A 27800-nucleotide genomic window follows, 5' to 3' on the forward strand; every position below is an offset into this window, starting at 1 on the left:
GTCAGCCATAGTCTCACTTTATTTTCAGTTTTAGGACTGAACAGAAAGACAGTTCCAATATGTCTCTTAAGGGAAGAAACGTGGGTAAAAGTACAATTGGCAAACCAGGCATTCTAGAGCTTCCCTTCCAGGCTAGAATATGGTGGATCCCAGGGCTCACGAGGGAGGAGAGCAAAGCTGGGTGTTGGTGAAGGAGGCAAGACCACAAAATGAACATCCATGAGCTAATCCAGGGTAGAGTAGACCCTGAGGGAAGCAGGGGAGGGAAGTCTGTTAGAACCTCATGCAGCCCATGACACCCTGTTAGGTGCTTGCAGCAGAAAATGTGGCGGGAATGAAGGCAGAGTCACTTTGGACATGGGAAGTCACAGTAGCGGAAGACAATGGGGCTGGTCACTAGAGGAGCTTGACATAATTTGCAGGGAAGAGTCCAAAGTGACCGTGGCAACGGCCCCGCCACCAGCCTTCATCCACCATCTCAATATCAGTGATGATGTCATCAGGATCAAAGGAAAGTTCGTCACTACCCTCTGCAGAGGAAGTTGAAGGGTCATTAGGATGAACAAACAGGAATCCCTCTGTGCCCTGTGCCCACTCTAACCCGCAGGGAAGGAAATAAGCCTGGTCTTCCCCTTGATGCCAAGCTGGGTCCTTCCTTTACCCCCATAATCCTCCCCTTTTCCATGTATCAGGGGCCACCAGGCACCAGGTCCTTCAGGTAGCTTCAAACCTACCTCCTTGGTAATCATACAGGGCTACAGCTGAGGTCTCTGTGCTACCAGCCCCAGCTGACAATCCTGCATAATGAGAAATATAAACATCTCATCAACACAGAGAAGGCAAACATCCTGCTGGGCAGAGAGGGAAGATACCTCTTCTTCCCCCTCTTCCTCCTCTTCCTCCTCCTCCTCCACTCCCCTAGACCTGACCAAATTCAGGAGCTGCTTCTCTACCTCCCTAGTCACCCCACTCACCAGCCTGTGAAGATGGAAACGGGGTATCCTCAGGCTCTAGCACATCTTCATAGTCCCCCTCTGCTTCATCGTCCTGTTTGTCTATCTCCCCAACATCCTCATAGTCATTCTCAGGCTCAGGCTCAGGCTCAGGCTCAGGCTCAGGCTCAGGTGCTGCTTCATACACTGGCTCTTCTATCACTTGGAAGCCTTCTGGGGTCCTAGGGGGCAGAGCTGGGGGCTCCTCATTGTCCTGAGGAGAGGCAGTGTAGACCAAGAGGATTCAACAATGGCTCAATGAGGCTGCTAATACTACATTCACTACCCAACTTCTTCTCTGCCATCTACCAGCCTCTCCTCTGTCACCCATCCTCATTCCTCAGCCTCCTAAAACATCCACTCCCTCAAATCATCAACACAGAAATGACTCAATGTGTGACAGTAGGGTAATGGAAAACAAGTCAGTCTTTGGAAAACCAGGAGAACATCAAAGCAAAACCACACTGTTGGGATACCACATCTAGGAGAATCATCTGTCCAAGTTTGTCCAGAACTGGTGAGTTTCTAGAACACAGGATTTTCAGTGCTAAGACCAGAACAGACAAGGCAGGAGCATTGGCCACTCTATACACCCCACCTCCCTCAGATATGAGATGATGTGGGCTGGGGCAGAGAATCTCTGGGGTTTCTGCTTACCTCCAAGGGATTCTGCAGGGGATTCTGTCTCATGGGAAGGGAGGGCACAGGATGTTGTCTGCTGGTTCTCACAGGCTCAGGCTCTGGTAGTGAACGACTCTCTACTGGAGGCCAGGCCTAAAGAATGAGGCATCTCTGTAGTAACTCTCTTCCTGCGTGCCATGTTCTCTCTCATATTTACCAAGAACCACCCTCCCTTTCTGCCAATCCAATGACACACATCCCTCAAGATGGGCAGCATACTGGAAGTAATGGTTCCTTCTTCCTTATTTCCCACAGCAATTACTAACTGCCATAGCGGGTGACTTCTGTTGGATTCTGTAAATCTTGGGATTTTTGTTGTCCTTTTCTTGACCTTCTGGTACATGGGGCCCAATTATACAAACCAACTCTTCCCAAAGACCAGGACGACAGACACTGCTTAACACAAGGAACACCTTTGCCTTATTTTCTGCCAATTACTTGGGCCCCAAGACTCCTGTCTGGGTAAGAGATCCTGGACCCTCGAGGCTCAGGCATTACCTCTGAGGAGATCTTGTTGGGCAGTGGGGCTGGTGCTGCTGGCTCTTCCACAGGCATGGGAGGCTGTTGGGCCTCACGGCTCATCTTTACCACAGCCTTTCGCTCCTGTTGCTGTCTGACCATTTGCTGTGCCTTCTCCTCTTCCTCTCGTTTTCTTTTCTCCTCAGCCATGGACTCAAATTTTGCTTTTAGCCCACGGGCACCACTGGAAGCTGTAGACACAGACCAGAAAAATTAGGGTTGTCTTGGATTATAAGTAAAGAGAAAGGGATGGTGCCTGAAGAAAGGAGAGGAATCAGTTAAATATGCAGGAGGAGGAAAGATGGGACTATGACTCATGGAGGGGAAGGCACAGAGGTGGTGAGAGGTGGTAAGAGAGCAACAGGGGATTATATGAAGATGGTATGGCACTGAAGCCCAGATTCTACAGTGTAAGGCACTAAATAAGAAAGATGGCACACTTCCTGTTTCTTCTTGGTCTGAGACAAAAGTCTGGGGACTCCCCCTCTAGCCAGCAAGGTTCGCTTTCTGGCTGACTAGTCCAAACTAATTCAGATAAGACCAAGGCCTGACCTGGACACCTCTTCATTTGAAGCCATCAACCTATCAGCCTTCTTTTCTTTGTGTAATCTGACCAATCCCAAATCAGGGGAGGGGAAAACCACTAAAACTCCTAAAAAAAGAAAACCCAGATTCTCCCCAGAGGGCTTTGGATTTTTCAGTTTCTAGGTCCCCACTTGTGGAGAGCTTCTCTCTCTGTATGAATGTGTGTATCTGAGATTCTTTGCCTTAATAAAGCCTTCTACGTCTGACATTTTTTTCTGCCTTCTAATTCTTTAATTGACAAAGAAAACAAACCGAACCATAACCTGGTAACAGAGCCACAGCAATATAACCAGACTGTGTAACCTTAGATTCTTGTCCTTTCAAAATTACAAGCCTTGATTCCTAAGCAGCATCCTTCCCTGTGCACATTCTTTATGCCTCTACCTACCATCATTGCCTTCTCCATCCGGAGATCCCCACTCTTTCCTCTCTGTCTCGGCCCCCAGCTCCTTTCCTAAAGTCATCCCCTTTCCATTCAGTTGGCCTGGATTTACTAGGAGACAGTATCTGGAAATATGAGGGTAGGCATCTCTTCTCCTGGGTCATTCTTCACAGGAGAAATAGACTGAGGAGGAGGGCAGGCCAGAAAAGAAAGGACACTGAGGGCCAGAGAGAAGAGAACCATGACGACTCACCAGCTTCTATGGGTGTCGTCTTCTTATAAGCTGTGGTTGGAGCTTCCATTTCATCAAAGCCAACAGCACTCTGCAGGTAGGATAACAGCGTGTGTAGTGTGGGGATGGTGGGGTGACAGTGACCCTGAAGCCAGTATTGGGGCTTGGGCCACCCTAGGAGGTATTCTTAACCATTTGGTGAACAATAGTTGGACTGGGTTCTCCATATTGTTTGGTGACAGAGAAAAGAGTAAAGGATTCTATTGGTGAGCACAGTTCCCCTTTTGAAAGCTCAGTGGACTTAGAACCTCATGTTTTCAAGCCCAGCTAACCCATCATGTAGCAAGGCACTGGCCAATGCAGGAAGAGAAGCTAGTGTACAGGAGGATTGTGGCATGGAGCAGGAAGAGACTTAAGATGGGGCTAAGCAATGCCAAGAGGCTCCTGAAATTCCACATCTGACAGAGCCCTTCCCTGGGTGCTGTCTCTTCCCTCTGTCTCTCTGTCACTTTACTTCCCTCAGTTAAACCTGAGGCTGTGGAATTCATGTCCCTTGGGTACTAAAGACCATCAATGAGATAAGCATGACAGGTGCTTATCCTGGACAGGTGCAGGACCCAGTGCCAGGTTCCATCCTTCCCCTGGCTTCTCCCATCTCTGGCTATTCTCTGTCCACCTCCCTAGCCCTAGAGAATGCTTCTTGAGACATTGGTGTCCTGACTTTACCTTATCTACTCGGTCTTTCTGGATTCCATACTGACCACCAAAACCCTTGGCATAATCTGCAAGACAGAAAGTTCTGGGAGTGAAAACAGGAGATTAGAATGCTGGGAATGGGTGGGGAGAGGAACAGTGGACCAGGAGACGGGAATATGAAGACAGAGAAATAAAGGATATGTAAGCATCAGAGGTCAGGGAGAGGCATGAATGATGGGAAGAAAGGGAAAAGGGTGGGGAGAAAAACTTGGGAGAGAATGGAGAAGAAAGAGGTGGAAAGAGGTAAGCATAAGAGGAATGACAGCAAAGGAAAAATACAAAGAAATAAATTGGGAAAAATAAAGAGAGCCCTCCAGCCAGACCTGCTATGTCCCAGGGAAGAGGTAGACTGCTCTGTCCTCTGTAAGGCTGTCTGGCTTGTGAGGCTCACACCAAGCCACTGAGTGCCTATCATCCAGCCTGGTTCCACTCCTTCCCCAACACCCTTTCTCCTTGCCCCCTCCTCTGTCCTGCCCCCAACCCAGCTTTCCTCACCACTCCTGCTCACTCCCCTCACCCACCTGCGTGCTCTGCTTCCTCTTTACTCCCTCTGCCTCTCTTCTACCCTCTGTTCGCTGGGGCCCCTGGACCAGCTTCCAGAAAGGAAGGAAGGATGGTCCTGTGCTACCCTGTAACCCCCCTCCTCCCAACCCAACTCACCTCTCTGAGACTCGTGCTTCTCCGTCTCTCCCTTGTAGTCATATCCCAGAGCTGCTTTGTCTCGTTTATCCTTCTCTACCCCATAACGGCCGCCAAAGCCATGAGAGTAATCTACAATGGAAGGGGAAGCCATGAGAGTCCAGTCTTGGCCCACAGGAAAGTGCTAAGGAAAGGTCCAGCTGCAGAGTGAAAGAGTGGGGAAGGGAGCATGGCTCAGATGGACAGGAGTTAAACTAACACCCCCGACTCCTTCCCTCCTCTTCCTCACTTCCATCCTAAGACAAGAAGATCTTTCTCCATTCTCTCTTCTTTGAGGAAAGGATGCGTATGATGATTTTTCCTCAATGCTTAAGAAATAAAAATGTATACTTTCAAATAACTTATAGGTCAAAGAAACAATCCCTAGGAACATTAGGAAAATTAGAAAATGTCTTATACTTAATAAAAGTTAAAATACAGATATCATTTGTGGAGTATAGCCTAAGCCGAGAGAGAAATGTTTCCTCACATTGGAAAGAAAGAAAAAAATCAATTGTTTAGATTTCCAGCACCCACATGGTGGCTACGAACCGTCCTTAACTCCAGTTCCAGGGGAATCCGAAGCCCTCTTCTGACCTCCACGGCATTGCACAACACGGGTGCACTCACATACATGCAGGCAATACACTCATACACATAAAATAAAAATAATAAATAAAATATTTTTTTAAAGCTAGAAAAAACTAAACTCACATTAAGGAGAAAAGATATTAAAGAGCAAAAACCCAATACATTTTTTTGTCTTTTTGAGAGAGGGTCTCCCTGTAGCCCCAGTTGGAAATTGCTATGTAGAACAGGCTGACCGCCATCTCACAGAGCTCTGCCTGCCTCTGCCTCCCAAGTGCTGGGATGAAAGGTGTGTGTTACCACATCTGGCCCAATACATATTTTAAGACGGGTAAACAATTAAGAAAATTAGCAAAGCTAAAAGTTCTTTGAAAAGAATAATAAAATGTATGACCTCTAGCAAGAACAATTTAAAAGAAAAATAAAACAATTATATCAGAGATAAAAGTGAGTATATTAGTACCACGACAAGTCTTACCAAGTTTAACAAGAAAATGAGAGAATTCAATAGGTAAATTTATGACAATAAATTGGACTAAGTAGGCAAAATAGGCTAACTCCTTAAAAAGCATAATATATTATAATTAAGAAATACAGAATATGCTTATATCTTGTGAAGAAATTGCACTCAATAAGGAAAAAAAATTAAATTTAAATTATCCTTTACTATTAGTAGCTCTTGGACTCAGCCAAAAATAAGCAAAATTCTCTGTACTCAAGTCACAATATAAGAAACTCCTATAAAGGAAATAGCATTCTTTGTCACTGAAATAAGTTCACAAACAAAAATTACAAACCATGAAAGAAATAATGAAAGGTGAGAGGAGTAAATTAACCAAGTACATGAATTTGTTCCCCTAAGAATTGTAAATCATATAAAATATGAAAGAAACTATATAGCAAATATGTTTAGCATAATTTAGGCAGAGACAGCAATGAAAACAATAAGACATTATGGGAAAAGGAGCAGCAGAGATACAATAGACCCAAAGGAAACTTACAGAGGTACAAAGATCATAAAGTTCAAATTTTAATGGACAGTTTAAATCATAATTAGCTAGAGCTATAAGAAGACATTGAACTTCATAAAGATCCAAGAGAAGTATCCAGAATGCAGCGCAGGAAGATAAAAACATAGACATAGAGAAGGAAAAAAACCTCAGAGACACTGAGAAGAGTGAAAGGTCTAATATACAGCTCACAGGAGTCCCAGAAGGAGAAGAAAGGCACATTCAAGGGGAACAATGCCTGCTAGCGTTCATAATGGAGGGCGTGTCTGGTGTCAGAGAAGCCATGGGTCTCAGGTGAGATGATAAAACAGACATAAAATCCATGAGTAATCTGATAAAGGTATAGACTATCAGAGACCAAACAGAAACCCTGTGCCTAGGGCCTCATACACACTAGGCAAGTGCTCTGTGGCTAAGTTACATTCCCAGTACTTTCTTTGATATTTTAAATTTTGAGACAGCTTCTCATTAAATTGTCCAAGCTGGTCTTAACTCACTTGGTAGCCCAGGCTGGCCTTGAACTCGCAATCCTCTTACCTCAGTCTTTCAAGTAGCTGAAATTACAGGCTGGTGTCATCAGACCTGGCTTAATATATATATTTTTTTTTTTTAAAGAAGAAAGATATGGGCTGGGTGTGGTGGCAGAGGTCAGGCGGATCTCTGTGAGTTCAAGGCCAAATTTGTCCTGGGGGCTACAAGGAGACCCTGTCTCAAAAAAAAAAATAATTGGCCTGATACAAGAAAGAGCTCAAGACAGTGATATCTTCAAAATAATGAAAACGGTGATGAAGAACAGTACAAAGTACACTATTCAGGGACTGGGAATTCCTTCATAGACTCAATAAAAGAATTGTCAAGGCTGATTGCCTTTAATCCCAGCATCAGGAGTCAGAGACAGGGGAAGCTCTGTGTTTGAGATCTGGTCTACATGAGAATTTCCAGGCCAGCCAGAAGGAAATAGAAACAGTAAGAAGAATCAATGAAATGTGATAAATAGCAATATAATTAATAAATTGGCAACTGTTATTCAATTTAAAAAGCATTCACTAATAATGATTAAATTTTATCAGTTTTAAAACCTATATAAGCAATCTAATGGACAGCAATAGGATAGAAGGCAGAAATAATGCATCTAAATGTGCTGGATAGCTTTAGTTGACAACTTGACACCACTGGGTTGAGGGAGCCTCAATTGGGGAATTTCCTCCATTGGACTGGCTGGTAGCCTTGTCTGTGAGGCATTTTCTTGATTGTTGAGTGATATGGGGGGGCCCAGGCCACTGTGGGTGGTGCCACTCCTGGACAGGTGGTCCCTTGTTGTATAAGAAAGTAGGTTAGGGGGCTGGAGAGACAGCTCAATGGTTAAGAGCACTGACTGTTCTTGCAGAGGACTGGGTTTGATTCCCAGCACCCACATGGTGGCTACAAACCATCCTTAACTCCAGTTCCAGGGGAATCTGAAGCCCTCTTCTGACCTCTGCAGCATTGCACGACATGGGTGCACTCACCTACATGCAGGCAATACACTCATACACATAAAATAAAAATAATAAATAAAATATTTTTTAAAAAACAAAGCAGGTTGGGGGCTAGAGGGATGGCTCAGCGGTTAAGAGCACTGACTGCTTTTGCAGACTACTGGAGTTCGATTCCCAGCACCCACATGGCAGCTAAAAACTGTTCCAGGGGATCCGATGCCCTCTTCTGACCTCTGTGGGCATTGCATGACACGGGTGCACTTAACACATATGCAGGCAATATACTCATACACATAAGATAAAAATAATAAATAAAATATTTTTTAAAAATAAAAGAAAGAAAGAAGGTTGGGCATAGGCCAAAGGAGCAAGCCAGTAAGCAGCGTTCCTCCATGGCCTCTGCTTCAGCTCCTGCTTCCAGGTTCCTGCTCTGGGTTCCTACCTTACTGATGAACTGTGACCTGAGATATGTAAGCCAAATAAACTCTCCCAAGTTGGTATTGGTCAGAGTGTTTTGTCACAGTAATTGAAGGCAAATTAGAACCCTAAAATATTTGTTTCCTTTATTATTCACAAAGACATAGTGATCAACTTTTAATTTAAGTCAAAGATGCATGTTAAAATGTAAAGATTTTAAATTCTAGAACAAAGGAAGAGAATACCTTATTTTCAACCCATTATAGGGGGAAAAAAGGATTAGCCAGACCTTGATCAATCTCGTTGAACAAAGTAGAGAAAAAAAGAAGCAAGCCCACACTGGGACTGAAAAGTGGCAGTGCAGTGAGGAGCTGAGTCCTAGGGAGCCCATGGAAACTGCTAGATGGTAGGTGTCAGAGGAACCTCGCCAGTCAAATAGCTGAAGTAGAGGTGCAGGGTCCTTGCCTTTCTGAGACGTGTGCTTCTCCACTTCTCCTTTGTAATCAAAGCCCACTGCTGACTGCAGAGACAGGGAAAGAGAACTGGTTAGTCACAGCTGTCCACTTCCTCCCTCTCTGACTCACCCTTACTTCATCTCAGCTCCAGAAGCAGTTTTAGGGACCCGCAACTAGGTTAGTGGTTTAATGTAGAAATGTAGCATCCTGAAAGGCTGGTATCAGGCAGTGTGTTACAATCCAAATGGGCTCTGGACATAGACCATTCTAGACTCAAACCCACCTCCCTCATTCATAGCAGTTTAGCTTTAGGCATGTTCTTTCATATTATCAAACATTGGTCTCTTTAAATATAAAATGAAAAGAGGCATACCTGCTTTACCCACCTCAATGGCAAATAGAGAGACATGCTCTCTCTTCATTTGGAATAAAATGACAGCTAAAAGGAACGAGGTATACATAGTGTCTGAACTGAGTTGCTCAAGAAATCAGCACTTTTCTTTTTTCCCCAAATGAGCCTTACAAAACTATGATGAGATAATAGGTAGAAGACAGCCTTGTGAATAAACGCACTCTGTCCCTGTGTAGGATGTTTAGCCTGTTCCCAGTTAATTGTAGTGTTCCTTTTCTCTCTCATTGCTCAGCATGGAAGCACAGGGATGCAAGATGCAGATTTTGACAGGATCGAATCCTGACTGACCCTAAGACTGGGTAAACTGACAAAGACATAATGTAGCATGGGAGCAGAATCCCCATTTACTCAGTAACTAGGAACCTAAGCAAGTTTTACATCTTAAGAGGTAAATTCTCTCTCTCTCTCTCTCTCTCTCTCTCTCTCTCTCTCTCGGTCTCCTGACTATTGAAGGCTGTCAAACTCCCTGTGTAGCCAAGAATGACTTGAAAGTGCTCTCTCTCTCTCTCTGACATGGTCTCCTGACTATTGAAGGCTGTCAAACTCCCTGTGTAGCCAAGAATGACTTGAAAGTTCTGATCTTCCTGCTTCTGCCTCCCTAGTGCTGGGATTACAAGCATGTGCCATGTATCACACCTGTTTTATGATGTGCTAGAGATCCTGCATGGACGGCACGTGCTCTACCAACTGAACTACACCTCCAGCTGCTAGATTTTGTTTCTTAATTTACATCCATGATACACAGACTGCTTAGATAATACAATCTGTGGTTTGTGAAGTGACAACTACCAATAAGGGATCATAGAACCTTATATGCTCCACGTGACATTATATGACACTATTGTCTTTAAAAAGTGTTCCCATGTTTTTTCTTCGTTTACAGCATGTTTTGAACTTTCTTGGTTTTGTTTTGGGTTTATTTTCCCCTACCGTGCAAACAACTAACATTCTAGCACTTGGGTAGGACTGAATCCACACAGCTAATCAACTGCTGATAACTTTAAACAAAAATATCTCAGCCAGGTGTGACATCCACCCCCTCCTGGCGAAGAATCCCCAATCCCAACCTATGGCATGAAAGAGGATTCAGGATCTAATTTCATAAGATGTAGAACTTGAAGCATCAAAGAACTGCCAGACTTATTCTCTCCTACTGTGTACACTCAGTACTGGGTTCTCTCTCTCTCTCTCTCTCTCTCTCTCTCTCTCTCTCTCTTTCTCTCTCTGTGTCTTTATATCTCTGTCTCTGTCTCTGTCTCTCTTTAAAACTATTCTTTTGGCTGGGCATGGTGGCAAACACCTTTATTCCTAGTACTTAGGAGGCAGAGGCATGTAAATCTCTATGAGTTCCAGGCCAGCCAGGGCTACATAGTAAGACTCCGTTAAAAAAAAAAAAAAAAAAAAAAAAAAAAAAGCTATCCTTTTGTACAAAGGAGTCTCTATAAACACCCCAACTTCAGAGATTATTGTTAAATTTTACCTTCTTAAAGCATTGTCATCCTAATTAATTGTCTGATTTGGTTACGTTGGAAATTCTCTCCCTTCTCTCTGCATGCAGAGAAAAATGAATGAATTGAGGGATTCTTATTTAGAGTTCCAGAATCTTTGCCTTACTGATTGACTGAGTGCAGTGCTGGTGAATGTCAGGGTTCTCCTGTGCTAGGCAAGAGCTGAACTGCAACCCCACCCTGCCAAAGTTAAATGAACACTTTAATGCTCAGCATGTGAACCTGCTGCTGGAGGCCATGACAGCTGTCCTACCTCAGTGCCAGTGCCAGACACTAATGGTATCCACAGTCCTGTCTTTCACCTAAAAGCATGCCCTACATTCAGGACTGTTGGAAAGAAAGTTGTCACTTACCTTGTCTGCCCTGTCCCTCTCAACTCCATATTTGCCACCAAAGCCTCTGGCAGCGTCAGTCTGAGAAGAGTGTTTCTCCACTTCAGCGACATACTCATGACCCACAGCACTCTGGAGAAATCAAGAATGGAGTGAGTGAAGACCAAAATAACTTAAAAAGACAGAGATGAAAAATGGATATAAGAATGCAAGAAATTCCATTTTGGATGCCAGGAACCTATGACGAGATTGTGCAGTAGTTTGCTCCAGAGCCTTGCACATCCCAGATTCCTTTTCAATATCACTAGAGACCCATTGCTCAGAAACCTCCGAGAATGCACTGGAAGGCAGAGAATAAAGAAGAGATAGTGGGAGCAGTGCTTAACCCTAAAGAAAAAAAAAAAGGTGAGCTCAGATAAGGGCACTGTGCAGCAAAACAGAAACAAGCAAAGCTTGCAAGAGATCAAAGGGGACTAGTCAGATACCGTGATGGAGAGTGAATTTTTCACTCAGTCAACTAGGTATTTTTGCCTAGATCTTTGTTTCTTTTGACCATCAAAGTTCAGAAATAAATTTTGAAGTTTTCTACAACATACAATGTATAATATGTATACAAAAGATCACTAGAGTGCTGGTGAGATGACTGGTAGATAAGAGAGCTTGCTCTGAATTTGATCCCTCAGTACCCACCTAAAAAGCCAAGCATGGCTGCACACACCTGTAACCCCAGCATTAGCAGGTTAGAGATGGGTGGATCCTGAGAACTCGCTGGCCAGTAAGCCTAGCTGAAATAGTGAGATTCCAATTCAGTAAGAGACCCTATCTCAAGGCAAGAAGGCAGGGAGCAATAGAGAAGGACACCCAACAACCTGCTCTGGCCTCTGCATATGCACATACCCACACATACATGTGCACACATCACACACAAACAAACACACAAATCACTAAAGATAGTAAAGACTAAAAATTATAATATAGACACAAAATATAAGCATGTAAAGGCAACAAATGATTCTACTTTTGAATCTTTTTAAAGATTTTTTTCAAGGAAAAAAACCTATTTTTTTCCTTGTCCACTGGGGCTGATTCCTCAGTGTAGGAGTTATAATACACCCAGGGCTGCAACAGGCCAGCTGTTCTAATATCCTGACTCTGCCAGCTATATCTTATACGTTGAGATCAGGAAAAAATTGATACAAATAACATTTGGACATTCTACTTTAAAGCCCCAATGATGTACTTTGAACAGGTTTTAAAACAAAACACCAACACATGAATCAATTTGGTTTTCATTCTGTTTTTTTAAGCAGATCTCTCCCTTTCTACCCACCTTGTCCATGCGGTCTCTTTCCACTCCAAACCGACCTCCATAGCCATGGGAAGCTTTGGGCCCCAACTCCATCTCTTTCTTCTTAAGAACATCATGCTCCTCTGACACTTTGCTCCTCAACTGGTGGATGCTGTAAGGAAACACATGCCCAAGACTCACCTCATCTATCCCTTCCTAGAGAATAGAAGTCTGTAACAAAAATTTGAGTCTCCAAAACATATCAGTGGCAGGCCTGGAAGTAAGACATTGGTATGAACTTTACCCCATAGGCTGGTTTTAACGCTCTCTGTCATTTGCTCACTAACATAATCTTGTAATCTTTGGTTTCATTTTCATGGCCTTGGGTATTAGGGATAAGTAATACCTACATACTAACAACTGGGAACTTATTGCTCTCTGAATTGACCTGCCTTCAACCAGTTAGGTGATCTGCCTGAAGAAGTGTCCAAGTATTAGACCTACACATTCTAGTTCTAAGAGTCTACCCTAGGAAAATACTTTTTTATAGTTTTTATTATTTTTATTTTATTTTACGTGTATGAATGTATTGCCTGCATGTATATAAGTGCACCTGTGTTGTGCAAAGCCCACAGAGGTCAGAAGAGGGTGTTGGATCCCTGAAACTGGAGTTACAGAAGGTTGTTAGCCACCATGCACATGCTGGGAATTGAACCTGAGTTCTCTGCAAGAGAAGCCACAGAACCTGAGTTCTCTGCAAGAAAAGCCACAGCTCTTAACCACTGAGCCATCTCTCTAGTCCCGTGGAAAATACTTTTAAATAAGGCAAAGCTTAACATATAATGATTTTTGAAACATTATATATAATAGCAAAAAACAAGAATGAATCTGTATGCTCAAAATTGGAAAATAATTTAGAAAATGGAAATGTTACCGTTCAATGGCACACTGGAAGTCATTAAAATTACTGATCATAAAAATGCAGGATTAAAGCCAGGCGTGGTGACGCACACCTTTAATCCCAGCACTGGGGAGGCAGAGGCAGGCAGATCTTTGTGAGTTCGAGGCCAGCCTGGTCTACATAGTGAGTTCTAGGACAGTTGGGGCTACAGGAAGACCCTGATTCAAAAAGACAAAAAAAAAAGAGGCAGAATTGGAGAAATTTATTTATTCATTAGCGTATGTGTAATTTTTTTCAAACATTAACATTTTACCCCTTACTCCCCGCACCTGATAATTCCTGAGCGAATAAATAGAAACTAACTAATAAAACCGACTCATTATTTGTTAGAAGAGTTTAAAGTTCACATAAACTTGAACTGAGACAACTCTATCCCTGAGAGCAAGCAAAACCAAAGGGGGAAGATGAGGTGCCCCTCTTCCTTACACTAAAGAGGGTAGAGAGCCATCTCTGTCAACTGGTTTGGCCTAAGGATATGAATTGACAGTTCAGCATCAATGCCAGCAAGTGACAGCAAGGAGTTACAAGTATAGACAAGATACAACTTCCCTGGGAGCCTATAGAAATATTTAGGCAAGAAAACACTAAATAGCCAGGTGTAGTGGCTCACGTCTTTAATCCCAGCACTGGGGAAGCAGAGGCAGACAGATCTCTGTGAGTTCAAGGCTAGCCTGGTTGACATAGTGAGTTCCAGGCTGGCTGGGGCTACAAGCACTGAAAGTTTGGAATGATTAGACAGCATTGTCTCTGGGACTCTGCTAGGTCAGGACCAGCAGATACTGGTTACAGGTAGAATGGCCATTTCACAGTGGAAATGCTCTTCTTTCATGGAAGATTAGACCCATCAGGTGGCCTAGTGGGGCACTCGCACTGAAGTCTTTTTAAAAGCCTTCTCAGATTTAGCCACAGTTAATTTTAGAAAGCTGGCTATGAACCAGATGAACTTAATCTGAGTGCTGGAAGAACCCTGTGTTCCCGTGCCTTGTCTAACCCCTCTGGCAGCAGTGATAGGGGAGATCCAGTGCTGCTAGTTCAACAACACCTGCACTTCAGACCTGTCTGTGTGTCCCAACTGAGGTACTGGAATGAGGAATGAAGACCATGGGGACAAACGCTGCTTTCACCTGAGAGAATCTGCAGTTTTAATAGGCACTATGATTGCAAAATGGACTCTAACAGTATTATAGTTGAAATGATTTTGAAGAGATTAATTATATTTAGGAATATAGATCTAACGAATGAACAAAGGCTAGTCGAAGGACTGTGCCAATAGATGACGTTTTTGAATGAAAATGTGGTAGACAAAAACAGTAACAACCAAATTAACTTTTCCTTTTGAGAAGAGATCTCATGTAATCCAGGCTAGCCACAAATTTGCTATGTAGCTAAGGATGACCTTGAACTTCCTGCTACTTCCCAAGTGCTGAGATTAAGGGCATCTTCCCCCAACACATAGTTGAAAGCCCAATTTTTAATAAATTTCTTTAGGTCTTAATATATACTTGCTTTATTTGATATATATCGATCAAACAACTTTGAGTATGAAGTACCACGAGGCTCTAAGGACACAAGGGGATTCATATGTGGAGACAGTGGTTAGGTAGAAGATGGAGAAAACAAACAGTTGCGATTCTGGGTACTAAGGGTCATAGTAAAAGACTTTTGACACTAACTCTCATGTCTCTGATCTAACTTTTCAAATACCTGGGATTGACAGAGCAAGAGAACCAATGAGAAACAAACAAAATTCAAGGGAAATAAGAGAAAGGACAAGCTGGGTGTGGTGGCTCATGCTTTTAGTCCCAACACTTGGGAGGCAGAGGCAGGTGTATCTCTGTGAGTTCAAGGCCAGCCTGGTCTACATAGTGAGTTCCAAGACAGCTGGGGCTACAGGGAGACCCTGTCTCAAAAAGAAAAAGAAAGGACAAAGATTTGGGTTTTGCTAAAAAAATTAAAGGCACAAAGGTGACTCAGTCTCCTTTTGACAGCATCACTCAGTGCTGACTACAAGGTCTTCCTTTGCAAACATGATTACATATTGGAAAACATAAATAATCACAAAAGCTATCAACTATTAAGTGCACTTTGCAAGGTTACAGGATACAAGGTCACTATATTAAAATTTTTTGCATTTCTGTAGCCTATCCAGAGACATTTGGAAACTAAAAGTAAGAGCAAATAAGTTATAGTTACAGAGCAGCATGAAATATTTTAGGATAAAGTTAGCAAAATATGTACAAGATCAGAACTTTGAATAACATTTCTGAAAAAGTTAAGGACCTAAGTGGAAAAATAACCCGGGTTTATAGATTATAAAACTGAATGTCATAAAAACGTCAAGTAACCCCCCCCCATGACCTACACACAGTCTCCTAATAAAAATCCCAACAGACAGTTTTTCAGGAGCTGACTAGCTGATTCTAAAATGTCTGTGAATATAAAGTTTTAGAATATTAAAATATTTCATTTTTTTAAAGAGTGCAAGGTGGAATTGGCTCCAATGATTTATTATACAACTACAGCAATTACTACACTGACATACTCTGTCAAGATAGACACATTGCATAATGAAACAGAACAGAGATAGAAATTGCCCCATACATACAGGGTCAAAGAAACCTACTACATCAGTGGGAAAAATCATAGAGTTTTTATTGTGTTTAGCAACCAACTATCCATAGAGAATAACATGAACATTAATCTCAATCTTATGTCATACACACATGTTAAAAGATAAAAATTTTAAATGAGAACCAAAACATAAGAGAAAATCTTCCCAATGTCAGAGTATTTAAACTTTTTCTTAAACACAAAAAGTACTAATGATAAAAATATTTTTATATAAATTAGACTTCATCAGAATTAAGTGCCTCACTCATAAAACAATACCATTAGAAAATTAAAAGACAAGTTATACTCTTAAGGAAAATATTTATAAAACATATATCTCATAAAAGACCTCTATCTAAAATATATAGACAGCTCAATGAGATGTCAACCCACTTTAAAAATAAGGAAATATTTAAAAATAAGGAAATAAACAGTTAAAAAGAAGATGGATGAAGATGTATGGATGGTACATGAAAATGTTCAATAAAGTTATTCACCAATAAACACAAATTAAAACCACCACATATCCACAGATATACTTAATTTCACGGGGTCCCATCTCAAGAAGAAGCTATAGGCAATCCACAGATGCTAAGGAAGAAGAGCTGAGGAACTAGCTCCCTGAAAGGTTATCTAATCTCAGGCAGGTAGCCCTAAACACACGTACATATGAGCACTAACCAATGGACTCAGTGCATTATGTATTTATAAATGCATGTATATATATGTAATAATAATCGGGGGACAAGAAATTGAGGGGAAATGGGAGGGACATGTGAAGAGCTGGAGGGGGATTGGGAGGGATGGAAAGAATGCAAACACAGTACTCAGGTATGAACTTCTCAAAAATAAAGTTTTTTAAAATGAAAAAAAATTGTACTTATATTTTCTATGTCTTTTCTTTCATTCAGTTATACTTTATTTTGCAAACTATCAATCTGCAACATATTTAAAAATAAACAAATAGCAGGCAAAAACCTTTGTCCTCTCCCACAGAGAGTTTAAGAAGCACGTCTGTGGGTAATAAGGATCCTCAGGTAGTCAAGGGGAAAGACAGCAAGAACGAGTGGGCACCAACAGTGAGGACAGACGGCCACAGCCCTCGGTAGTCAGGCCACTTCTTTATACAGTTGATGAGAGATAGATAGGATCACTTAAGCTATTCTTTGAATTACCAAGCCACCCCAAACTAAATTTATTCAAGACTGACCTAAAAAGAAACACAGTGGTGGGGGAGGAAGTGAGCCTAGCAAGAACCATAGTCACTTCCTTTCCCTGTTTTGAGTCAGCTCAGCAGTCTGAAAACTATTTTCCTCTCCAATTTCCCCTCCACTCCCAGGGTCTTGGTGATTCCCACCTGATCATGAAGAGGCTTAGTCAGCACCATCCAGAGAATGTAGAACATTAGACACTGCCATGTCCTCTGGAGGGCTGTTGGATCCACATGAGAAAACTGAGGATAAGAAAGAATAAGAGATCTGTCCAAGGTTACCTCGCCTGTTAGCAGAGACCAGGCTTTTACACCTTGGGGCCTGCACAATGGGAGGCAAGTAAGCTTCTGTGGTAACATTTTCAACATTTACTAGATTGGATATAGATCCAGTTAGGTTACCATGGAGATATACAGGGTCATCTAACACATACTGTCCATTGAATTCCAAACATAAACTTTCAGGGCAGTTATTGTTGTGGATAAATAAACTGGATACTAAGAGATTATGTTCACATTACTAACAACAATAGAGCTATGAATGGAATCTAAAGTTATCTGACATCTAAACTCAAGCTCTTTATGTAGAATCATGGCAGGAATTTAGAAGTCTTCCTTAAAAGGTTCTACTCCAACCTTCTACACAAGGCTCGGATATTGGGAGGGGTAGGCACCATTAGAATGTTTCCTCATCTAAATTGTTCCCAGAATACCAGACCCCTGTGGCCTTGACTCAGAAAAGGAGAAGAGCTTTGACATTTTGGGAACAGTGAGCCCTCAAATGAATGAGCACTGAAAAAGTTTCCTAAAAGGTCCTGCTTCTTTTCTTTTTCTTTGTCCCTGTGAATGCTTTCTAGAATTGCTTGAGTTGTGCAAGGATAAAATTCAGTGCAGCTATTTAATCCAAACCATTTATGTCTGGTTAAGCAACTGTACCCAGTACTGAATATACCCAATCCACATAAGCACTGCCCGAGTCTCCTTAGTGTATTGCTTGTGTAATGTGGACATTGCTGATACTTCTTAAAACCTAGGGGGAATTGAGACTAAAATATTGTTAAAGTATGAGAGAGGGAGATGAAAATGGAGCTGTCTTAACCTTGCTGAATTTATGTATAGTTGTTGATTTTTTACTTTTTAATGTTTGCTCTCATTTTGCCATTTATTGTGTTTACATTTCTGATATTTTACAGCCTGGTACTACTCAAAGCCAACAGCCCTGGTTAAATGATCCCAAATAATCTATGAAAGAGGAGAATATCTCTCAATCCAAATGTATAATATATTCTACAGAAACCCTAGATATGCCTGTAATTCCTTCTTTCTTTTTGATAAATTTTTCTTTTGGGGTATTATCTTGAAGACACCTAACCATCAATGCTAAAATGCTTTTAGTCATCAGGTTTTCTAAATGTCACATTTCTTTATATTAATATTAGTGGTTCCTAACTTCTGCTACTTATTAAGTACAAATATGTATTTTAAGTCATTGGACCAAGAATGAGAGCTGATATTGTCCTCTTTGCAGCCTTTATGGAGTTCCTCACCCTGACATTTTACTGAAGCCTTTCTTAACCCATCTGAAGTCACCCAACATTCTAAGCACACATTTAAACTTACGTAAAAAGACAGATGAATGGCATCTGATAGATAATAGATAGGTAGGTAGGTAGATGATGATAGACAGATGATGATAGATAGATAGATAGATAGATAGATGAGAGAGAGAGAGAGAGAGAGAGATGATAGATAGAGCCTTGGCATTTGAGCCACTTCTTTGAGCCCCTATACCTGACTGAAGGAAGAGAGATAGTTAATATAAAAGATTTCCATGGGGGAAATGGTAAAGCTGTTATATATAAAGGACAGATAATAGGATCGGGAGTAAAGATGAGAAAGATGAAGTAGAAACACACAGAGATAGCTTCTAGAGAAAAACAAATACAACAATTCATAGACAAGGACTACTCTTTTTCCCTCAACACACTCCAAAGTCCCCAGGTTTTCTGTCAGCTCTTCACATGACATATTGCCCTTCCCAGTTCTTTTGGCACCTACTTGATGTGCTCTGTGCGACCAGAGCCCTCGATGGTCTTGGCTCCCCACCGTTGCTCCTTCTCAGAGATGTCATTCTACAAGAAACAGCATGCAACAGTAAGTGCCATGCTGCAAGGGGTCTCACAGCTGCACACATGCCCTTCCTGCCTCCTGCATCAGCTACTTTTTCTTTAAAGGTCTTTACACTCATAGCTGTTTTTACCCCCCACCCCATATGAATATTAAAATTAAACTAGTGATCTCTAAAACTGCCATCCTTATTCTAAATTTCTCAGTCTACTCTTCAGCTCTCCTACATCTCAATCCAGCCCAAATCCTGGATCATAAGCAAGGGGAGTCTCAGGTTCTCTTGATCTCAACTTCAGGATAGCCTAACTTAGTCTGTCAGTCACACTATCAGACGCATCCACGTTTACTTCTATCCTCAACACCAGCTATCGGGTATGCCCCTTTTATGATAGCTAATGGTCCTACCAATCTATCCTACCAAGACTATCTCAGTCCCAGATGGTCCTTTCCTACGCCTTCAAAGGTCTCTACCCTCATCTACCTTCTTCATTATCCCAAGCAAAGCTACTTCCCAACTTACCACAAAGTCAGGGTCTGTGTCCCAGTCATCACCCTGGGTCTCCACGGAAACAGATACATCATGCCCCACTACAGATTTCCACATCTGAGGGTGACAGAAGATGGGAATAATTAACAACAGAAAAAGACTTGAAAATGGAAGACAAGAGTGCTGCTGACGTCAACATTAGAACAATTATGTTTCCCACCTTCCTTAGAAGAAAATAGGTGCTGAGGCAAAGGAGAGACGTTTTAGAGAAGCACTTCTGCTCAATTAGAAGAGGAAAGGATGAGATTTATTTATGATAAACCAGTGTGGTCTGAGCCTACCTGAACCTGGAGAGAAGTCCTCTCAGGTATAGGTATTACTAAATAACTTGGGTCAAGTTGATGGGACTTTTCACTATGTCAGGAGGCCAACCAGGCCAAGCTTGTGGGGATGATCAGTGGACACATAACATTCACAGGCTTATGGTGGCATTTCACTAAGAGTTTTCTCTATGATTCCTTTTCTAGCTGCCAAAACACAAATGAGCTGAGTTCCCTCTTATCTATAATCTACATAACTATATTGGAAACTTTTTTACCTCTTAGTGGAAGTACTATCCCACACGTACTCTGAGACAGGTCACTCATTGCACAGATGTAGGTTGTCAGTAGGGACCATCAGCTGAAATATCTATACTGATTGCTTGATGTGTGGGGAAATACTATGTGCTGGTAATAAATCATCTATCACTCAGTTTTTAAAGAAAGAAAATAACAAGTCTTTACTTTTTTATCAATCAATAAAAAATGTCCAGCTAGGGGGCTAGAGAGATTGCTCAGTAGTTAAGAGCCCTGGCTGTTCTTGCAGAAGACCGGGGTTTGATTCCCAGCACCCAAAGGGCAGCTAACAACCATTTGTAACTCCAGTTCCAGGGGATCCAACATCCTTTTCTGTCATCTGTGGGCATTGTGTGACACAGGTACACTTACATACATGAAGCAATACATGCATACACATAAAATAAAAATAATAAAAAATAGAACTACTTCAAAAAGATGCTGGATGTGGTGGCACATGCCTTTAATCCCAGCACTCGGGAGGCAGAGACAGGCAGATCTCTGTGAGTTCAGGACCAGCCTGGTCTACATAGCAAGTTTCAGGACAGCTGGGACTACAGAGAGACCCTGTCTCAAAAAGACCAAAAAAAAAAAAAAAGTTCAAAAACAGCACGCGACAAGTTCCCTTATATGAAGGTTCTGTGGTATTATCAACTAAAAAAATGTTAACGAAATCTCTGGAGAACACTAGTTGATGGGTGTTGATCGTTCTTCCACTGAGACACCTGTGTTCCATGGAGCCTTGCCAAGGGTGCATGACAGTCTATCCAATTGCACTGTGGGCTTCTGAATCCTGGTGTGGAGAGGTAACAATGGACAATGCTCATCTGCCCTTGTGGCCTCTGGGATTTCCTGGTTCAGTCCGTACCAGCTAGCTAACAAGTCCTTACCCACCCTTCAGACACCCCCACACACACCGGAGGCCTTCCCCATGCTCTTCACTGTCTCCTAAAGGAGGCCCCCTTCAACAACTCCCAAGGCTCTATTTATCTCGGCCCCAAGTCTTCACATTCTGTATGCACTTGGAAACTCCGTTCTTGCACATACTTTTGGAATAACCCTTGGAAATGAGCCCTGGGGAAATCTGAGGTAGACTGGTTAAAGATGTGCTAAAGAGCAACTGGAGAAGTTGTGACTGAGTGAGCCTGACTGAGAATCACTGTGAGCTACTACTAAGAGCAACTTGGCCTTGTCTGCTTGGCAACAGCTATACATAGGGTTAGGACCAGTATAGAGAACCTAAAATCCACATCCCCACTGCTTCTCTGCTTGGCATCCCCTGGCTCTTGGGCTGCTCTGCAGCAGAAGGACCTCACAATAGAAAACTGGAAAGGAGAAGTCTGAAATACACTGATGACCAATAAGGAAGCAATGAGGTCCAATGGTCTTGTCTTCTTTCCTGCTGTTCCCAAGGCCCCAGCCCATCTCTCCCATCATCTTCTCACACTCATTTTTAAGAACAAAATAAACAACTTATTATCTTTGGCCTATTGATGATTGATGGAAGGTTGAAGGAGGAGGCTGATGAAGAACAGTGCCCTGAATGTCAGACACACTCAAGGCCTGATCACAGGGCTGACTTATGTCAGCAGTAAAGTCAAGAGAGCCATGGATACCCAGCTTTATGATCACAGCCGTGTTGATGGAAGTTATAGATCAACCCCACCTTGTAGATCAAACCTCTGGCTCCTCATGTCCTCACTTGGTGTCCTCTCTAGCGGCTGCCACTTGGAGCAGGAGTGTATACTCCTTAGCCAGACTAGACTAAGCAATTGGCAAGTACTAACTGAATTGGCAAATCACTGATTTCTTCAATGGAAAATAAATGAAGGGTTAAGATAGCTAAGTAAAGGCCTTGCTCTTTCTGACACTCTAGGATTCTATAATCCCACAAACACAGAAAGTTACTGCGGCTCAGTAATCTTGCCTGCACTAGGCCTCTAGGAGCACTTGGCTCTCAGAGCCAGTGTTCATTTGTGACTATTTCCTGTTCTGTTACATTTCCTGTGTAGGTTTATTGTCCCTGCTAGACCATACAAGGGCAGACTTGTCTTCATCTTCTGTGGGTCTCCTTCCAGCTCAGTGCCCAGTGGGCTGGAGATCGGCAGGAAGCAGGCCACACTGGCTGGGTCTGCGTCCTAGACAGGGGTTCCCTGGGGCACAGGCCTTTGTTTCCATCCTCGGATAGATGCTCATTCTCTACAACCACTGCCTTGATAGTCACCAAAGGTTCAATACCTACTAACAGTGACCTTGCCCCTGCCAAGGACTGTTAAACAGATGTCTCTTTCACCCTGTGCTCCCCAGCTCTCTCCCCCACTGCTCAAGGTACCCACCTTCACTGGTGTGTTTGATCAAAACTCTGGCTCTTCACGTTCTCACCGGGGTGCCCTCTTTAGCCGCTGCCAGAGCAAGAAACTGAGCAGCTGCTTCAGTTCCGTATTCAGGTTTTCTGTCATTTCCTGCCACACTGTCTTCACAGCTACTTCCTGAAGCTTGAGTCAGTTCCTTCTGCTTTAGGCACTCAAATCAAAAGGGTTAAGTGTTTCTGTAACTAGTATTTAGCAAAGTTTTGCTAGGTCATGGGGTAGTGAGAAACATAGCTGCTCTTATAGGCAAGTTTGTAAGCTCATTAAAGAAAAAACACCCCAGGGGAAGACGTATTTGGGAAGGCTGTAGAACCACCTTGTGTCCTAAATTGGTGGGCATTTGCACTTGTGATGATATTAAAATTTAAAACAAGTCAAGTGGGCGTGGTGAGGCACACCGGCAATCCAAGTAATAAGAAGAGGCTAAGGTAGGAGGAATACTAGTTCTGGGCAGCCTGGGCTACAATATACTATTGCAGAGACCTTGTCTAAGGGGGAAAGATAATTAACATTTGATATGGGCTGCAGTAATCACACAAAGCTTAGTGGGGAAAGTGATTTGTATGTGAATTTCAAAGGATATGCCTTAAATACAAACTCATCTCTATATTACCTATAGCAATTAAAATGGAGTTTACTTATAACTGATATCCAAGTATCAGTCAAATGATGGGAATAACCCATGAGAAGTAAGGCAAGACATGGAGGAAGAAATGTTCTTAGCTTATTGGGAAGCTGTGTGGAGTCTGAGCTGATAGATTGGACTCTTTCCTTATTGAGGGCCACTGAGAGTTTTGCTGTGCTTTCATTTACTGCCCTATATTCTCCAAGGTAGCTCCCCTGGCAGCCTGGGCCCTGAGTGGCAACAACTGACAAAGCAAATAAAGCCCCAAGCATCATTTGAAAGATGTGCATCTTTGGTTGAGAAATCATCTTTTGTTGTTTTAGCAACTAAGAATTTCAGCAGTGGGCTGGAGATGGCTCAGTGGTGAAGAGCACAAGCTGCTCTTGCAGAAGACCCAAGCTCAATTCCCAGCACTCACATCAGGTGGCTTACAGCTCTGGGGGATCTGATACCCTCATCCAGACCTATGCAGATACCCACACACACATATAATTCAAAATATTTTTAAATCTTAAAAAGGGAATTTGGGGAGTGTTTGTTATTGTATCGGATCCAGTCTCTCCTTATCTTGATCATCTGTGGAGTTCTGGCTTGATCTGCTTATAGACAATGAATTCTCCAATGGGTCCTAACCAGGCTTGATACACTAACTGGTCCATGATGGAAGAGAACATTTATCCACAAGGGACAGAAAGTTTCGTTCGCTTCTAAACAAGATTCTATATTTCAGGCAACTTATTTGTTCTCTGTGATCTTTTATCATGGTAGCACCAAAGCTACTTTAAAGGAAATGTGTAGAGAGGGAAAATCTTTGAGCTTATTTGAAGTTCTAATCCAATGTCAAAGTGAGAATTATCAGACCAGCTATTATAACACACCATACAGTAATACAGTTCTCTGGAGAAACTATAGAAATTAGAGGTGAGACCAAGAAACCCCATTTCCCCTTTATGTATGTTGGAAGTTCATTCCTTTGAGTTAGTGAAGTATAACATGCAGTAATAGCAAAGGCTTTGAAACCAGACAGATCAGGTTCATTTAATCCACTTGTACCTTGAGAAACTGGACTAGCCTTCCCCAAGCAGCAAGTTAATACTCTTATATTAACAGCAGCTACTTAACCTGCTGAGTTTTAAAACTTCCCTTCACCCATTCTCTTAGGGGCCTGTTTTTTGGTGTTTGTTTTGTTGCTCCTGCTACTGCCTTCTTTTTCTTTGAGACAGTCTTGTTATGCAGCACAGTGTTATTATATAGCCAAACATTATATAGCCAAGGTTGGCCTTGAACTTATGATCCCTTGTGCTTCAACCTCCCAAGTGCTAGGATTACAGGCACGGGCCACCATACCTGGTAGCCTAATGTTTTCAAGAGTTCTCTCAGGACTATACGTAAGAGTCAAAAGATTCGAAAGACTCAGCTCCTTTAGTTTAGTCTCCATCTTCTTTGGGTCCAGCAGCCAAGGCTACAAGATATTCTATAGCCATATCTGATGCTGACCAGTGAGAAGCCTGAGTTTTAGAGCTCCTGTAACCACTCCTCCCTTTCTCCTTCCCTCCCTCCTCATAGTGTGCAAACACAAGTACTTAAACACCTGTGCACATACATTCTCACACAATTCCTCATTCTGAAAATAACTTTATTATTTTACAGTAGTTAAGGAAAGTTCTTGGGATGTTGTGACCAAATTTAATCACCACAAGAAAAAGATTTAGAGCTGTGGTGAGAACAGGAAGGGAACACATCACATCTATAATGAGAAAACACAGCTAAAGTGGGGAGAGGGAGAGGAGGGAACAGGCACAGTGGAGTTCACTCCTAGCTGCTGCTCTCAGGCCTGGATTCAAGTGTTTTTCCATCTTCCTCAGTCCTCTCTTCCACAGAGGGGAATGACTATGGGGTGAGCAACTGAAACGTGCTGTCACCAAGAGCTCAACAGCACAGCAGCGCAGTAGTTCTCGAGGCTGGAAGTTGCAGTGTGATAATGAGACCTGAGCCTGGCTCGCCCTGGTGTGGTCCCTTGCTGGTCCCTGGGCACCATCTCAGGACCCATATGGAGGCACATCCAGGACACAGGACTAACAAGAATCTGGACTCTGCTGTCCAACACCAGTTCTTCTACCTTTCAGTGGAAGGAAAGGCACTGGCCACTTAATACCTTAATCTACATGTGATTAGGGGCATAAGCAATGGGGTGCTGCCCTTATGGTTCAGGGCAACAAACTCTCCCTCCAATGCTGAAGGAAGAGCCAGAAAAGAAAATGCTGTCTGCCCTGTGATCCAGCAGCTGAAGCCTGAGAGGCCCTCCAGCTCCCACCTGAGTCTCCGAGACTTGCTCACATGTCCTGTGAGGCAATGTGTTGTTCATTCCCAGAATTTTGCCTTCTCTCTGAGGCAGGAGAAAATGTAGGCAACAAGATAGAGCAAGTTACCACTAAGAATGAGAATGGACTTCAGATCGCTAGTACTGGAACTGTCTTCTTGCCTTGGCTGAAAGACATCCCTCAGTATTTCACAGAACCAAAAGAGATGTGGATCTGCAAAATCTGAGCAAACACTGGGCACAGCACACTACCTGGGAGGCTTCTCAAACCAAACAGAACTGTTCAGGGCATTGTATAGAAGAGTGCAGATGCACCAGGCCTTGCTGCTCCCCAACCTGTCCTCACAGCCACCTCTTTTTTCAGGCACTCTTCAAGGAGGCATGGATGAGCTGAAAGTGGGAAGGCTGTTCTGGAACTGACAAGTGAAGGAATTACAAGTTCTGAAGGGTGTGGTCTAAAAAGTGACAAGTTTATAGATGGCCTGTGAAACACAGAATGAGTAGAACATGAACCATCAGGAAGTAGATGGCTGCCAGCAGTGGCACTCGCGTCCGGGAATGGCAGAGAGAACGTAGGACCCGCTTCCATCCAGCACCACTCCGGGTCTGAAAAAAATGGGGAAGTCAGAGTTTATCTTATGGGAATATGCTTCTTTTCCTTCACCAGTTATCCTGCAATTAAGCCACGAGGATACCATCCTTGTGGAAGAAAGGCATCCTGGGAGAAAGTCTCCTCAGGGTGGACAATTTAACAGTCCAGTGGCTCAGTGGCTGAACACCCTCACCATCCGCCCACCTACACATCTGTCCCCACAGCAGAGCACTGTCTGTATCCTTTCCCCTCTTACCCTTCGGCAGCTGTTGCCAGGGAGATCTATTAATAGTGCCTGCTCCTGAGAGCCACAGGCGCCAATGATAGGAGTCCGGGTGGAGTCCCATTCGCTGTACTCCAACCTGTGTTGAGAAAAATAAGGCACAGCATGGGTTCCCTGCAAGGGAGGCTGATCAAAGGGAGTCTTGTCAGTCACCCTGGGAAGGTGGCACAGAAGACTGGCAGCAAAGGCTGCTCCCACAGTCCTGGCCCACATAGTAGTAACAGTGACAGTGGCCACCAGGACTGCCTACTTTGTGCCAGATGCAGGCTTGGCTACTTCCCACACTGGAGATGCAGAGGTTTGGAGGTTGGTATAGATTTTTGCCAGGCAGTATGACCAGCAAGCAGTGGAACCAGAGTCAATACCTGTTTGTTCTTGAGCCCCTTTCTCTTTTGTTCCATCCCATTATGACACATTTGACTCAGAAACCCATGAATTTCCTCTTTTTCTTCTCCCTTTCCCTCTCTGTTTTTTAAGATGGGGCTCACTCTGTAGCCCAGGATAACTTTGAACTTAGGACTCTCCTGCCTCTGCCTCCTGAGGGCTGTGATCACAGACATGCACTATCACATCTGCCACTTTTTTCATTTACAATAGGCACACACATCTAAGAGAAAGCTTCTGTAGGCCTTTAGAATAGAGCTCAGCTGGCAGTCTTCACAGCTCTCTGCTCACTCCTTGCTGACCTGCTTACTAATGCACATGGGAAGTTCTCCATTTAATGATGAAGCTGCCATTACTCCATGGTCCTGGGCCAAACAAGAACTGTGGCAAGGGCATGTTTCATCAATCAATCAATCATTTGCCTGCAGGAACACACGTTTTAACTATTGTGGGGAGGACAGAACCCCCCCCTCGCTTCATGCATCCTCCCACTAGAGGGAGCTGTCAGCTGAATACACCTTCTGTTTGCCAGCCACACTCTCTTCTCTAGTAGAGAGGAAATGCCTTCGTCCAAACTGTGGGTCTGGAAAGCGAACCTGAGCACGTGCAGCCTAACTCCCTCTTACGTGCTCTGCAAGGCATCTTAAAGGCAGCCCTGATCTGGAGCAGGGTGGTCCGTTCCTGTTGGGGTCAGTCTCCACTTCTTCTGTAAAGAGGCTATCAGTAGGCATTAGAGACAAACAGTCTTGGCTGCCTTTAAACTTCAAGGCTCCAAGTTCCTCATGTACTAGAGTGCTGTTTGGCTCTAACATTGAAATCATAGTACCTGGTCTACATGGGTGGTTACTTAGTCAGTTTCCATGCTATATCCCAGCCAGCAAGGGAACTGGGGAGGGGCCAAA

At 43.1% G+C, this 27800-nt stretch overlaps 2 protein-coding genes across 7 annotated transcripts in view; both read right to left on the reverse strand.

Moving 5' to 3' along the window:
* On the reverse strand, positions 1-22780 carry Hcls1 (hematopoietic cell-specific Lyn substrate 1). The gene is made up of 14 exons (XM_008842918.3): positions 22662-22780; positions 19742-19825; positions 19153-19226; positions 12356-12485; positions 11047-11157; positions 8784-8838; positions 4808-4918; positions 4118-4173; positions 3413-3482; positions 2172-2383; positions 1650-1766; positions 975-1206; positions 735-797; positions 1-530 (listed from the first exon to the last, which is right to left on the reverse strand). The coding sequence occupies exons 2-14, from the start codon at positions 19823-19825 to the stop codon at positions 397-399; spliced, it is 1449 nt and encodes a 482-aa protein (XP_008841140.1). The 5' UTR covers positions 22662-22780; the 3' UTR covers positions 1-396.
* Positions 22781-24938: 2158 nt separating this feature from the next.
* Positions 24939-27800, reverse strand: part of Golgb1 (golgin B1) — a 102026-nt gene continuing 99164 nt past the window's right edge. For all 6 annotated transcript variants that reach the window (XM_029568208.1, XM_008842920.2, XM_008842919.2 and 3 more), the window contains 2 exons: positions 26488-26593; positions 24939-26245 (listed from right to left, as the gene is read on the reverse strand). In XM_029568208.1, coding sequence (XP_029424068.1) covers positions 26111-26245; positions 26488-26593 — 241 coding nt within the window. In that variant the 3' untranslated portion in view covers positions 24939-26110. The remainder of the gene's footprint in view (positions 26246-26487; positions 26594-27800) is intronic.

This window comes from Nannospalax galili, unplaced genomic scaffold, assembly GCF_000622305.1.
Source record: "Nannospalax galili isolate Female #2095 unplaced genomic scaffold, S.galili_v1.0 scaffold18, whole genome shotgun sequence".
Lineage (NCBI taxonomy): Eukaryota > Metazoa > Chordata > Mammalia > Rodentia > Spalacidae > Nannospalax > Nannospalax galili.